The following is a 14,401-nucleotide window of genomic DNA, read 5'->3' on the forward strand; positions in this document are numbered from 1 at the left end:
ACAATTAGCTGTTGCAAAGAAATTGATGACTTATGTAGAGGATTGGAAGATTTCATATTCTTTTGAAGTTAGATAAAGAAGTTGGATTGTCATTAACTTGTCTTAAAGAAGCAGGGTGTGTCAAAGACAAGATGGTGAGACCAAATACTTATATAAAGATGAGGTGCATGGTATGTATGGAAAGGTCGTAGTTTGTTGACTTTTGTTGAGTTAAAGTCATAGTTAACTATTGATAAATTGAATTACCGATTGATTTTTAATATCGGCAAGTTTATCACTGATCAGTGGTGGATAGATTTAGTTACAGAATTCGCTTTTGAAGATGCTCCAATTTAAACAATGGGTACAGACGAAAGCTGGTGATACCGGACTAACGGTACTTTCTGTAGACAAATTTGATGGAGGATGCAAAGATTGAGTTTCACAACTCTTAGTTCTTTATTCACCCTAGTAGAAACATGATGCTTCACAGTATGAAGCAGATGTTTGGAGGACAGGCAGGAAGAGGAATATAGTGTTTTTTCTCTAAGTCTAATATTTATTAAATAGTAGAGATGGACCATCAGAGATCACTGGATTCTTGCAGCTATTTTCTATACTGAAGTGGAAATGACAGAGCATTTTCACGGATTTAGTTGAGGGATTGCTGATTTGATGCAAGGGTCAGGATTCTAGATGGGATATTGGTTGACTGATAAAATTAAATCAGTTTCATTTTATCTATTTTGATCGAGCTGGTAAGATATCAGTTCATACGAATATAACAGATCACGAGACGGCTTAGATGGATGCAAAGTGTGAATAATAACACTTGTTATTACCAAGGTAGTTCAGGAGGTCAATTTTGAATATCGGAGCTGACCCTAGAGAAGGTGTTACCTTACTCAGATGGAGTTTAAGGTACTGGAAGAGGAGTTAGTAGTTTCTATAAATAGTGATATGACTGTCGGGCGACTGAGATGGAAATTTATAATTTTTCTTGGTACACCCAGACGGTTAGAAGGTACATCACGACATCAAATGTCAGTTTTGGTAAACAGGTACGGATAGGGACGTGTATATAATTGTCCTAAGTGTAAAACCTGCTACAAAGGTGGAAAGTTGATCATTAGATATCATAGGAATCTTTAGCCACTTCCTATAACGAATATGGAAGTTGAACTAAACAGGAGTGATAGTTGGTGGGAAGGATCGACATTGATTTGGAATTTCAATTTTCCATATGGAATCCGAGTGGTGGATTGAGAAAGATCGCTTGAGGACATAAATTTGAGTGATGCTTATTTTAGAACTTCATGGTAATTATATAGCTCAGTGATAGTGGTGTTATAGCATGTGGATGTCCATATTAGTGGACGCAAAGTGCTATTTCGAAGGAGTTTTATGAAGATTTTGGAGCAGCAGCTCTACTTCATATATATAGAAGGAGGAATTAATCGAGAGATTAAATTAGACCATAAAGGATATGTTTGAGGCGTATATCTTAGATTTTCATGGACTGTTGGAAGTGTTTACTTCACTTGTCGGAATTTTGTCTGTGATATTGTTGGCACAAGAAGGTTAGTGTGACAACTTTGAAGATTTTGTATCTTTCACAATGCATACCTCTCATTTGTTGGTTGGAAATGGAAGTAAGGGTTGTACAATCAGACCTCGACTGCATTTAAAAATATGTCAAAAATAGATACTTCCCTTTATATTGAACTGCGCGCTGTTGGGAGGCAACAATAGGATGTTGTAAATAGTTGAACTCGTATACTAGAGTTTTTCTATCAGGGGGTAGTTTGCTCGTTCTGTTTTCTATGTAGGAAGAAAGGCGATTTTTGGAGAAAGGTCAATTTTACTTATTACATTGACTTTTAGAAGATTGTGTTTCGCAATTGAGGCAGTCACCTCTGAATTAGCGTTACCAAATTATTAGCGCTGGGTGCATATGAGTTTGTGCATATATTCTATGGCACTTGGAGGTATGTAGATCATTCCCATGTCGACATAGGAGAATTACGTTGTTATTTGATACAACCTACGTATTGTATGATTATTGTGTTTCTTAAAATATAGGAATTCTGTATACCACTTGGTATATTAGAGTTAAGTGGAGCCCTTATAGTGAGGTTGCGTCTATTTGGGAATATGAGGATGTTTTTCGCTCACAGTTTCCAAGCATAATGGAAGAAAGTAAGGGCGAATTCCGAGAACGGAATTCCTTTTATTAGGGGGGAAGAATGTAATACCCCTAACTTTAAAAGGATAGTCTCGGTATTTATTTATTTGTTTTAATTGTATTTTTTAATTATTTAATTAATTATTTGACTAATTGCTTATGTGTTTAATTGAATTAGGTATTACTTGATTATTTGATTATGTGTCTATATATTATTTGTATTTGTCTATGTGTTAATTGTTTAATTAGATTATGTGCTTAAATGGTATTTTGATTAATTGTAAATTAAATGTTTTCTTTTCTTTTATTATTTTATTTTATTTTTCTTTTATGGTTATGGTTAATAGTAATGGGCCAACCAATTGGGTCCCATGGATTACTTGGATAGGAGGTTGGATATGTATGGATTATTACCCATAGATAATGTATGTATATATATTATATACATATATAAAAAGGAAAGTAATTTATTATTTATTTTTATGGTAACTTGGGTAGTAATATTTAATCTGATGTATATGTTTTATATTTAAATAATAAAAATATACATAGATTTGATACGTGTTATGTTTTAAGTTACTTTATAATATTATGGTAACTTAAGTATTATTGGATAATCTATTAATAAATAATGGAATGTGTATAATTTATTTATTTAATAAACATATACATAAATTATATACGTAACATATTTTACTTACCTTTTTAATATATATATATATATATATATATAAGAGAAAGTAATTTATTAATTACTTTTATAGTAATTTGGGTAGTAATATTTAATCTGATGTATATGTTTATTTAAATAATAAAAATATACATAGATTTGATACGTGTTATATTTTAAGTTACTTTATAATATTATGGTAACTTAAATATTATTGGATAATCTATTAATAAATAATGAAATGTGTATAATTTATTTATTTAATAAACATATACATAAATTATATACGTAACATATTTTGCTTACCTTTTTAATATTTTTATTTTCATTTTTTTTAGTTGACTTGGATTGGGAAAAGGGTTAGGATTATTTTATTTAGCCTATAAATATATAGCTATAGGTTATAAAAGGGAGTTAGAAATATTCACGTGATATATACTAGAGAGATAGTGTTAGAGAGGGAAGGAGGAAAAGGAAGGAATAAGGAGAAAAATCCTGTAGAGAGAAGATCAAGGAAGAAGAAGTTTAACTTTCGATCCGAAAGTTTAAGGCAAGTTCTTCTTCTATCTCTTTCCCTTTGATTCGTGTTTCTGTACATGCCTAGGAAATTCCAGAATTTATTAAACACATAAAATTAAATAATTATGCATGTTTAATTGGGTTAGAACATAGGTTTTATGAAATTGGTTCATATCTGTTCTTGTGTTATGAAATGATAAAATGCATGATTTTGATTTGATTTCTTATGTGAATTTTTACATGTTTAAATTATGTATTTTTCATATCTGTGAAATGATGGAACGTAGAAACATGTCTAGGATTCCTGAACATTTAATAGGGACTAGGTTTGGGTTTTAATAAATTTAAATAGATTCAATCATAATGATGCTTGCTATTTGAATGTTTTAAACAAACGAATGGATTTAATCTTTTAAAATATTTTAGCAATTAAGATTAAATGTGTAGGATGAATTGGATATAGAGAATCCTTATTTAATGGTATAATAAAATATCATCATGTATAAGATTCAGTTTGCGTAGGACATATGATATAGGAAGTTTAAAGAAATAATAAGTCATTCCTATTATGTGATAACTTGATATCATATTTATCATAGTTATTTATGGAATGTTTGATGTATTTCCTTAATTGTTACACCAATTGTTGGATTGTGTGGTTTAATGCACCGGTATGGGACGGTGGCATTCTAAGGATGGATTAACTTATCAGTTAAGTCCTACCTATTTTATATAAGGGAGTGGATTAACTAAAATGTTAAGTCCTACTTATATTTAAGTCAGGTCAGCTGAACAAGTTGAATGACTTATGGAGGATTAATTTATTATATAAGGGAATGGATTAACTAAAATGTTAAGTCCTACTTATATTCAAGTTAGGTCAGCTGAACAAGTTGAATGACTTATGGAGGATTAATTTATACTGGATAGAATGGTTGCTAGATTTTATATATATAAGTATGATGCCATGATATGAGCTTGAGTCTCAGGATCAATGGTTAGGGCGTGTATATCGCCAGGGATGTGTAGCTAGATATAGTGTAGTTGTGTACCCTGGTAGGTCTAGGTACTCATACCCACTACATGTGCGTTTTGCATGTTGCCTACTATTCAGGTTGAGACAACCCTATAGTCTAGTAAGGTTCTTTTAGTGTGTATATATATATATACGGACTACTAGTTACTGTTGGATTGACTAGGATGTATACGTGTATCGGATCTCTGCTTGGACTGCAGTAGAGTAGAACTTGTTTGTGGGTCTGACCCACCATTATTTTTCAGGTGTTCGTCACGAGTAGAGGTTGTTCGTACTGAGCGGGGATCAGTCTACTTCATTCTTCCGATGTTACATAGGAGTTCCTTTATGATTCAGTTTTCTGTTTTAGATTACTGTCATTTGTTTAGTTTGGATTTTCTAGGGGTCCACACAGTATGGATTCCCGAGTTGTATTTTGGAGGATCAGTTGTATCAGAACAGTTTATTAATTAATGGAAATATATTATGAGGTTTATTATTAGATTATTATTTTAGTTTCTTATCAGCATTTTATTTATTCTTTTTTATTCTTTTGTACTCTGTGTTCGTTTATTATCAATTTGTTTTGATATCCTCGGGTATTCGGGCGCGGGCCTGGCCAACCCGCATTCGGAAATTCGGGGGTATTACATGATATAAAAATATATATCAAACTATTTTACCCTTATTAAACTATTTTATAAAATATATAAAAATATATAATTTTGTAAAATGACCGATAAGGACACCGTTGAAGGTTGCCGTTCTCATGCAAAAAAATACTTCTAAAATTTCAATCAGGTGAAAATAGGTCCTATGACAAATTTAAGCCCTAAATTGACTAATTTACCCTTAGAATATCATTTTATAAAATATATAAAGATAAATAATTTTATACGGTAAATGATACTATTGGAGGAGGCCAGCAATGGACTAAGTAAAGAAAAAAATAAAAAATAATGATAAAAAAAATAATAAAAAACAAAAATAAAGTGCAAACTAAATGAAACAAATTTTTTTCAAACTCTGAAAACTAGTGCACACTGATATTGGGATTTTTTTCCGTTTGTTGTTTAACAGTATTGGTACGAAAAAAATTAAAATAAAGAAGAAAAAAAAATTAGTAGAAAAGGGTAATCTAGAATTTCAAAAAATTCAAATCCTTATTCTACAAATCTCAAAGTTTTTTTTTTTTTTTTAAAAATAAAATAAAATAAAAATAAAAATAAAAATAAAATAAAATAAAATATCTTAGAGATATATATAGAGAGAAAAGTTAAAAATATATATATATATAAAATAAGGTAATGTGTACATAATATACCCCCATGATAATTTTCGGAAGAATAAAAAGGTAAAACGGATATTAAAATACTAATTTATATATCAGATGTAGTATTTTTGCCCAATGTTAAAAGATTAGGGGTATTTTTCGCACACTTTTTCTAATAGGGATAAAAGTGCTAAGCAGAATATACTTTAGAAATATTTTCTGCACTTGTATATATGTGTGAATGTATATATGTGTGTGTGTGTGTGTGTGTGTGTAAAGTGTCACAAACCTAATTCCGGCGATCCATGATTCCTTCAATAATAAAAAATGGCAGAAAATTTGTGTTAGTGTGTGTATTTGGGCGTGATCGACGGCAACCAGGGGTGGGGTGGTGGTATCTTGGTGATGGCTAATGGGGTGAGATTCTAAGAGTTGAATGAACATATATCATTTATATATATTGAATATATATATATATATAGAGAGAGAGAGAGAGAAAGTCCTGAGCTGTTGCTCTTCGTGAAGTAAGAAAATTAATCCACTCTTTCTATATAGATCTAATGGTCATTTTTTAAACCCACCTATATCATTTCCTTTTAACACAAACCACTCTTACCATATTTTTAGTTTCTATATTTAAATTTACTATTACCACTTACTATAGCAATAAAAAATAATTTTCAAAATAAAAATAGAAACATTTGAAAGAAAAATAATACCAAATTATATTACTAATTTTTTATTTTATTTTTTTTTCTTTAGATGTTTCTTTGAAAGAAAAATAATACCCGCGTCTCTCAATTTTGCAAAAACAGTACGATATTTGAGCCTTTTTCCTAAGAAACATTTTCTTGCTGTCAATGTTAAATAGTAAGTGGTCTTTTTTGCATGTGCACATATTAAAATTTAAATAAATACACTTTTCTAGTATAAGTAAATTTATCAACAAATATACAATAATGTTGCATTTTGGAATATGAAATTGATATATTGGAATAGAAATTGGAGAAAATTTCATTTAAAGTTTAAACAAAGTTTCTTTCTATTTCAATTTTAAGATTTCTCTATTCCTAAACTAGCTTAATTAAATTTTGAGGAGTTGTGTTTAACACAAATTCTCTTGTTGAATGTTCTGACACTTGTGTTCAAAGATATAAAACAAATGATATTTCTTTATCCTCACGTTATCAATTGAAAATAGCCAATATAAAGACTTTCCAAATCAAGTCTATATAAATAAAATAGCCATAAGTATGAGCAATATAACTACTAATATTAATAAGAGACCATACAATTGAATTTGGTGACGTGATAAGAAATACTTTGTGACCTTAAGAAACAGTGTTGTTGTTATATTTGATGAAGAGGATAATTGAATTTAGCCTTTTTCCTAAGAAATATAACAACAATACTACTTTTTAAGATCACAAAGTATTTCTCATCACATCACCAAATTCCACGTAACTTTTACAAACATACTTTATATATGATTAATTCATTAATAAAATGAGAAAGAGAAAGGAAAGATAAAATTGTAGTCCAAAAAATATGTGGTTTAACTATAACATATATTATAGTATTATTTATTTAAATATTATCTGAAAATATAATGTATATAAATATAATTATTATTATTATAAAATAATAATCTATAAATATATAATTACTTATAACATATAATAGAACTATAAGGTAAAATAGGATTTTTAGTTTTACTTTTGTAAAAAAGGTGGTCAAAGACTCAAAAGGGCTTATTTGCATCTTTTTTGAAATTTATGGACTAATATTCACATTTTAAAAAAATAGATATTAGTTCTGCACAAACCCTATATATGAGAGTGTTTTTTTTGCACTTAACCCAATATAATAACATGATAAGTTTACTTGGTGTCACAATAATAATATGAATAGAATAACATGATAAGTTTATTTGGTGTCAATCTAAGTAATATCGAACATGATATGAATATACTAGCATAACCAATTCTAAAAAAATAGTAGGACACCTACATTGATACTGCTATATATAAATTTGAATATTTATTTCTATATATGTATATATAATTAAAGTATTATTATAAAACTTTAATTAATTTCTCTTATACTGAGAGTCCCCATTCCCATAGTTCCTGGTTGGTGAGGAACGATATGATGTTAGAATATACCTATCCCCAAAGGTGCTTTAAATTCTTGTACACTTGAACCCAGAAATTGAATTTTATCACAGTAAACATGTTACCCATTTAATTTTGAATTATAAGAGCACTGTTTAGCCACTAATTAAAGAGTAATAATAGGGCAATCGAAAATGAATCACCAAATTAGTATTGAATTTGACGTGGTTGGTTGGTCATTCTTATCACGTGTTAAACAATTATTTTTGAAAACTGTTTAAGTAGATAGGGTGAACAAAAACATGTCAGATTCATACTTATTCGGGTTAATTCACCGGTCTCCCTATCATTATTCCTAATTAAAAGGTTGACATTCAAATTTGAGTTTATCTATTGGTTCGAAAAGCATATTAGTAAAATTTATCTTACACATGAGGAAAAACGTTAGTTACACAATCTTTTTCAACAAGTATCGTTCTCACGCTCAGCGCGCTCCCGCTCTTACGCTCCACATGCGCTCTTGCTCAAATTCTCACTATTTATTACTTCATTTTGCCGCGCTCACGCTCTCAAATTCGCTCTCGCTCCTGCTCTTGCTTTATGTGGCTTATGAGAAAACTATTTTAACAACTTGACAAAAATAAATAAGAAATGATGTAAGAATATTAATTTCCAGATTTTAGTTGTTAGAACCACAAATGTCCTTCAATGGAATAAGAAACATCGGCTTACAAATTCTATATAATCTACTTTGGACTAAAATACTAAAATATTTTTTTCGAATTTCACCAATTCCAATTTCAATCATCCAATTCCATTTTCAAGCATCCGATCACACCTTAACACTATTCTCAATCAAAACCTAAATTGAATCCAACTCTTTCTCCAATAAAGAAGATTAATAGAGTAGAAAACAAGACAACACAGGGAAGAAAAAAAACAAAAACTTGTAATAAGAAAATTTTAAAGCAACTAAGATATACAAGTAATATTACACCATAAGCAGATTACAGGATTCTTATCATAGCGGCTTCAAAATGCATATTCAAATTATGTTCCTTCTGATTTGAATTCCTCAACTAAAAACACTTGCATATCCCAAATTAACAAGAAGAATTTTTCACTTCTAACTTGAAGAAAAAAAAATTGGACAAATATATTTCAATGAAGCCCTTCAAATTGATATCCTGTCACTCTGTGCAGTGACCAATCCGTGTATTTGAAACTGGTTGAATTATTGCCAAGCCAGAGGAGCGCTTCCATTCCAGAAACGGAGCTCGTTGCTGCTCACAAATTTTGAAACAACCATCCATTAGAAGATCAATACTCTGAATTGCACTGTAGATATATATATATATATACTGGTACATAGATTTCCAATACTCACAAAAACGGTCCAAATCTTCCTGCTCTGACACGTCCTTCGGTGTTTCCAACTTCAATACCACACAATTAGAAGAATTATACAGAGTCAAAATTATAATAGATAAAACTCTTTTCTGGGAGTATCTTACATATTGTGAGCCCAGAAGGGTATTGCATCTAGTACAGTGAACATCGGCTACTTTGTTAGTACCTTCCGTACGATGACGGTTTGGGCCATCGATTACAACATTGACACTGTATACATACACGTAAGTTGCCACAGATGCTAAATGTTTAAGACATAATACAAGGAAGATGATGAACAGATTATTACTTTTTTTTATTTAAAAAAAGTTAAGAACGATGATTCTTACGCGTCTAGGAAAATGGCTTTACTGTATGTGGTGTCCTGAAAAATAAATGGAAATGAATAGTGAGATCAGAGAGTTCTTTTTTTATTGGCATTTTCTACAAAAGCTGAAGGATAAACAACAAGCATGGTAAATGATTTAAAAAGACTGGTTGATTGCTTGCTTATGCAAAATCCAATTACTGCACTATCACATTAGTTTTCCCTGTGCATTCCACCAACTTGTGTGTACAAGTATAGCACAAAATTACCCAAATTTTGGCATTTGCCGAAACATTAACTGATTAAACTAAAGGTCCAATAAGTATTTAGAACCAAATGTAGTATTATACAGAAAATACAATGTGTCAACCTTTTTAAAACAATCATCCTCATCTAATGAATATGTACCAAAAAAAATTTCATCATCCACCACTGGTGATCTATGCTCGTCCCTTGATCACAATTTAATGATAGACAATCCACAAGAACGGGGTTTTAAGTTGGAATTTCATTGAGGATTTTTTGCATGAAATACATTATATATGTAAAGCATGTGCAAATTAGACTGCTTAATCACTTCTACTACAGCAATTGCTTCTTTTCTATAAAAATATAATAATAATAATATTTATAAAAAAATTACTGCAATCTTAATTAACAGGACATCATTGCAAAAGTTGTATAAGCTATATATGCAAACAATTATTTGTTTTCAAGGAAAATACAAGGATACCATATCCATAGTTAGTCTAACTAGTTTAATATTTTTGAGGTATTTTGAGAAATACATATCAAGAAATACAAAAAGAAATACTTAAAATGCTTCAAAAGAAATACAACATTCACACAGCACATACACATAAAATGCTTCAAAAGATCATGAATGGTCATGAACTCCTTCCACAATAGGTGCACTCTATATACATATCAAGAAATCCTCGAGAATGAAAAAAAAAAAAAAATCAGCATAAAAGGGTATTCAAGCAACCATAGAAGACTAGAAATTTAGAATTGATATAGTTACAAACATATAAACATGTGGTTGCACGATGCGCAGCAACCAAAAATTCAACAAGAAGAGGGAGAGAGAGAGAAAAAGAAAAAAAAAATTCAGCAGAAAAGGGTATTCAAGCAAAGCAAATCATAGAAGACTAGAAATTTAGAATTGATATAGTTACAAACATATAAACATGTGGTTGCATGATGAGCAGCAACCAAAAATTCAACAAGAAGAGAGAGAGAGAGAGAGAGAGAGAGAGAGAGAGAGTGCGTGCGTGCTTACAGCGCCTGCAAAATCTGATTGTAAGGCAATGTGGGCTTCACAAGAACGACAGAAAGAGAACTGCAAGTGTTGATCAAATTCAGTAAGAGTAAGTGCGTGCCTTTTCATGGTTGCAACCTAATTGGATTAATCAAACACAAACATTAATGGAGCTCCGAATCACCAAGAATTTTGAGAGACCAAAAAACTTCACAAACAAGAACAGAGCTCTAAACTAGCAATCCAAGATAGATTTTTTTGAATACAAAAACAGACCATTAAAGGGACAAAGGAAGGAATTTGGACGATGGATTCAGATTCTTAGGAAGCAAAGATTGAACTTCAAGAAGGTCCGAACTGGGTTTGGTTACCATGCCATGTAGAGAGAGAGAGAGAGAGAGAGAGAAGGTGAAGCCAACTGTACAGGTATATATAGAGATAGAAGGGTTGCAATTCTGAAGTCTGAAATGGGTTAGAGAGAGTACTGCAACTGTATTTCGATTAAAAATTATATTACCTTTTTGTATATATAGGAAGAATAAGGAAGACCCAATTTTATTCGGTTTGTATAATATATTTTAAGAGAAATTGAATTTTGTAAAACTAAAGATGTTACCCATTTAATTAACATTTAAAACTAATTTGCAACACTGACGTGCCTAAATGTAAAAAAAACAAAAAGTCAAATCACAGATCAAAAGCACAATTATTATTATCTAAGTTTTTTTTTTTTTGACAAATTATTATCTAAATTCAAGTATTCCTGGTTGTTTAGCAAACAATAACTTCAGAAAAATATATTCCAGTATTGAAATATTATTTATAGGCGGTCAATTGATCAACTCAATCCTACTTAAACCATCAGCTACACAAATGGAACAATACAAACAAATAAACTAACTCTAAAACCCTAACCCTAGGTACGCACAGATACAAGCAATTGATGAACAAATTGATCACCTTCAAGAGCTGATAAACTTGGTCATCGCCTTTGTCCCCTCAGATCTTTTAGGTCTCCATGCTCTTCTCCGACCTCTTCTTCTTTTTCTCGTCTCCGGCGGCGGCGCAGGCTTACTCTCTGCGTTGGGTGCCATCGGTGATTTTCTAGGGAGAGAGAGTGAGAGTGTTGAGTTGGGATCTGTTTTTCTTTTTCTCTCTCCTCAATTACTTACTGCTGAAGCTCCCATAGCCACCGAAATGCTCTCTTATTCACTGATGGTAACAAATTCATCCCACTATACACATTGTCCGTCCAAAAATGTTTTATTAAATGTTATAAACTTATAATATATACTAGTAATTTAGAGATTAATTTTATTATTCTATTATTTATAAAAAACATATGACTATAAACCATTTGATTTTATAGAAATTTAAATTAAAATAAAGTTATTTATAAATAATTTTATATTTTTAAAACTAAAAATCAAACCAAATCGCAAAAAAATAAATTAAATAAACCACCATATATAAATATAGGTTGATTTGTGGATATGAAATATATATATATATTACAATTATACTAAAATTAACCCATTATATTGATACTAAAATTACTCTATATAATTGCAATATATATATATATATATATATATATATATATATATATTACAACAAAGATTAAGAGCTGAAGAGAGTAGTGGTGGTTTTGGTTTAGAGAGAGGGGGTAAAAGTTTTAGAGGGGGAGGAGGAAGAAGACACGGGAGTATTTTAGTAACTTTAAAAATAATTATTATATTTTTAATTTAATATTAAATAGTAAGGTCAAATTTGGCATTTCATAATCTAGTTAACAGATCGAATACGGATCACTTTTTAAAGTATCAGGGTTTTCTGAAACAAGTTGGAAGTTTATGATCAAAATTTAAAAATAGTGGTGGTTTTATGGAATTAGCTATATATATATCAAGGGTGGGTTAAGAAAGAAAGTAAAGACGGCGGGTAATTTAGGTATTTAATTTTATCTAGGGTGTGAGGGCAAATTAAATCAATCTTGAAGCAGTGTCATAGCAATAAACTCGTACCTCATTTTGGAGCATTTAACCCTTTATATTATTATTATAGAATTGTATACATGTTATGGGTAAAAAAAAGAAAATAAAATAAAATAAAATACTAGTAGAATTTACTATGCAACAGAACTTACTGTCGACAAAATAATAGAAGTACAAGTTTAAGTGTTTATATATATATATATATATATATTTGGTCACATCATAGATATTTGAATACAATATAGTATGTAATAGAAGGATAGCTCTAGGGCAATGATTTAAAATGAATTTGCAATGTAGACAGAAAGGAAGAAGAAAATTAATGAAAAAAAAAAAGGGACCTTTCTGGAGAGGGAAATACACTTTGAGAAATGTTTTATTCATTTCAAGCTGCGACTTCATATGTAGACGCTAGGAAGAATTCCGGGGAAACTTTCCCGAAAAACAAAAAAAATAAGAATTCCGGGGAAACCAAATCCTTGTACCGCTCGGAATGTAACTACTAGGTGGCAATATCTAATTAGATTCTGATTGACCTAGTTTGACTACCTATAACTTGTGTCCAGAGAAATTATACAATCCTCACTTAACTTTCCTTTTGTGTTAGGACCAAGTAATATATATATATCTCTATATCTATAAATAGTCCTTTCCATCAACACAATACTTCTCATTCTACTCCCTTAGATTTTCAGTTCTAACACACTACTTCTCATTCTACTCTATTGGATTTTTCCGTTCAGTGGCTTGCAGAGAGGAAAAGGATGGAAAGGTAACAATTCTCTTATGTTTTAATTATATATTAATTTGTATATGAGTGCATATATTAACTTTCGGGGTGGACTTATTTAAAATTCTGATACAGTAGTGGCCTAATTCTAATGTAGCTTGTGGATTTATATATATCTGTTTTATATATTTTGTTAAGTTATTTTAATTTTTCTTCTTCTGAATAAATTTCTTTCTTTCTTTCTTTTGTAGTTACATACTTTTTGTGTGTTGTTTATTGTATACGTACTTATCTCTGTTTCTTGTTCATATATATATATATATATATATATATTATTTTTCTGATGCGATGGATATCTTGATATGTGATTGAAAGCAGGCAACAATATCGGATGTCATTTATCGATGATCACATGGTGGTCACAAGTAGTCATCAGCAACACTCACCTCATCCTGTGCAAGCAATAAGAAGAGAAAACCGCCCCAGCTTGTATCATCATCAGCATCATCATCATCGTCGTGACATTGAAACCAGAGGAAGAGGTGGTCGTCCTTCTCTGGCTCCGGTCTATACCATGAATTCGAGTAACAGCCTCATACCCATTCATCAATTAGCGCCACACCAGAGACACCTTTTCGGAGATTATCTACCAGAAGATGTATGTTAATTTATCTTCTTCCTCTACTACTTTTATCTAGTTCCTTAATTTCCATATTGAATATAAAATATTACACTACTTATATATTTATTTAACCATCTAACATTAAGGATACTAATTAATATATTCCATGAAAATATTGTTTGTAGGATGTGCTCGTGCTGGATGATTCTTCAGATTACTCCCTTTATAGTGGAAGCGGGCCTCACATTCCGGCAACCCCCAATTCAGATAATTTCCCTGATAATATGTCTTACGAGGTATCTACAATACCAAGTTAAAATTG

At 30.5% G+C, this 14,401-nt stretch overlaps 2 protein-coding genes across 8 annotated transcripts; one reads left to right on the forward strand and one right to left on the reverse strand.

The window, feature by feature from the left end:
* Window positions 1–8,622: 8,622 nt before the first annotated feature.
* LOC132269469 (protein yippee-like At4g27745) lies at window positions 8,623–11,977 on the reverse strand. Of its 7 annotated transcripts, none has more exons than XM_059770662.1 (6): window positions 11,010–11,687; window positions 10,755–10,871; window positions 9,495–9,529; window positions 9,270–9,375; window positions 9,143–9,191; window positions 8,685–9,038 (listed from the first exon to the last, which is right to left on the reverse strand). In XM_059770662.1, exons 1-6 carry the CDS (start codon window positions 11,010–11,012, stop codon window positions 8,917–8,919), a joined length of 432 nt encoding a protein of 143 aa, XP_059626645.1. In that variant the 5' UTR covers window positions 11,013–11,687; the 3' UTR covers window positions 8,685–8,916. The 7 variants fall into 7 exon arrangements, 4 of the variants coding, with proteins under 4 accessions (XP_059626645.1, XP_059626646.1, XP_059626644.1 ...); XM_059770663.1 differs by having other exon boundaries at window positions 9,143–9,198; XR_009469508.1 differs by lacking the exon at window positions 11,010–11,687 and adding an exon at window positions 11,694–11,977 and having other exon boundaries at window positions 8,623–9,038; window positions 9,143–9,375; window positions 10,755–10,814.
* Window positions 11,978–13,839: 1,862 nt separating this feature from the next.
* LOC132269741 (uncharacterized) lies at window positions 13,840–14,396 on the forward strand. Its single transcript, XM_059770993.1, has 2 exons — window positions 13,840–14,115; window positions 14,265–14,396. Exons 1-2 carry the CDS (start codon window positions 13,849–13,851, stop codon window positions 14,394–14,396), a joined length of 399 nt encoding a protein of 132 aa, XP_059626976.1. The 5' UTR covers window positions 13,840–13,848.
* The last annotated feature ends 5 nt before the right edge of the window (window positions 14,397–14,401 follow it).

The sequence above is a fragment of the Cornus florida genome, unplaced genomic scaffold (genome assembly GCF_030987335.1).
Source record: "Cornus florida cultivar Cherokee Brave unplaced genomic scaffold, ASM3098733v1 CherokeeBrave_3.0.0_Hap2_Chr08, whole genome shotgun sequence".
Lineage (NCBI taxonomy): Eukaryota > Viridiplantae > Streptophyta > Magnoliopsida > Cornales > Cornaceae > Cornus > Cornus florida.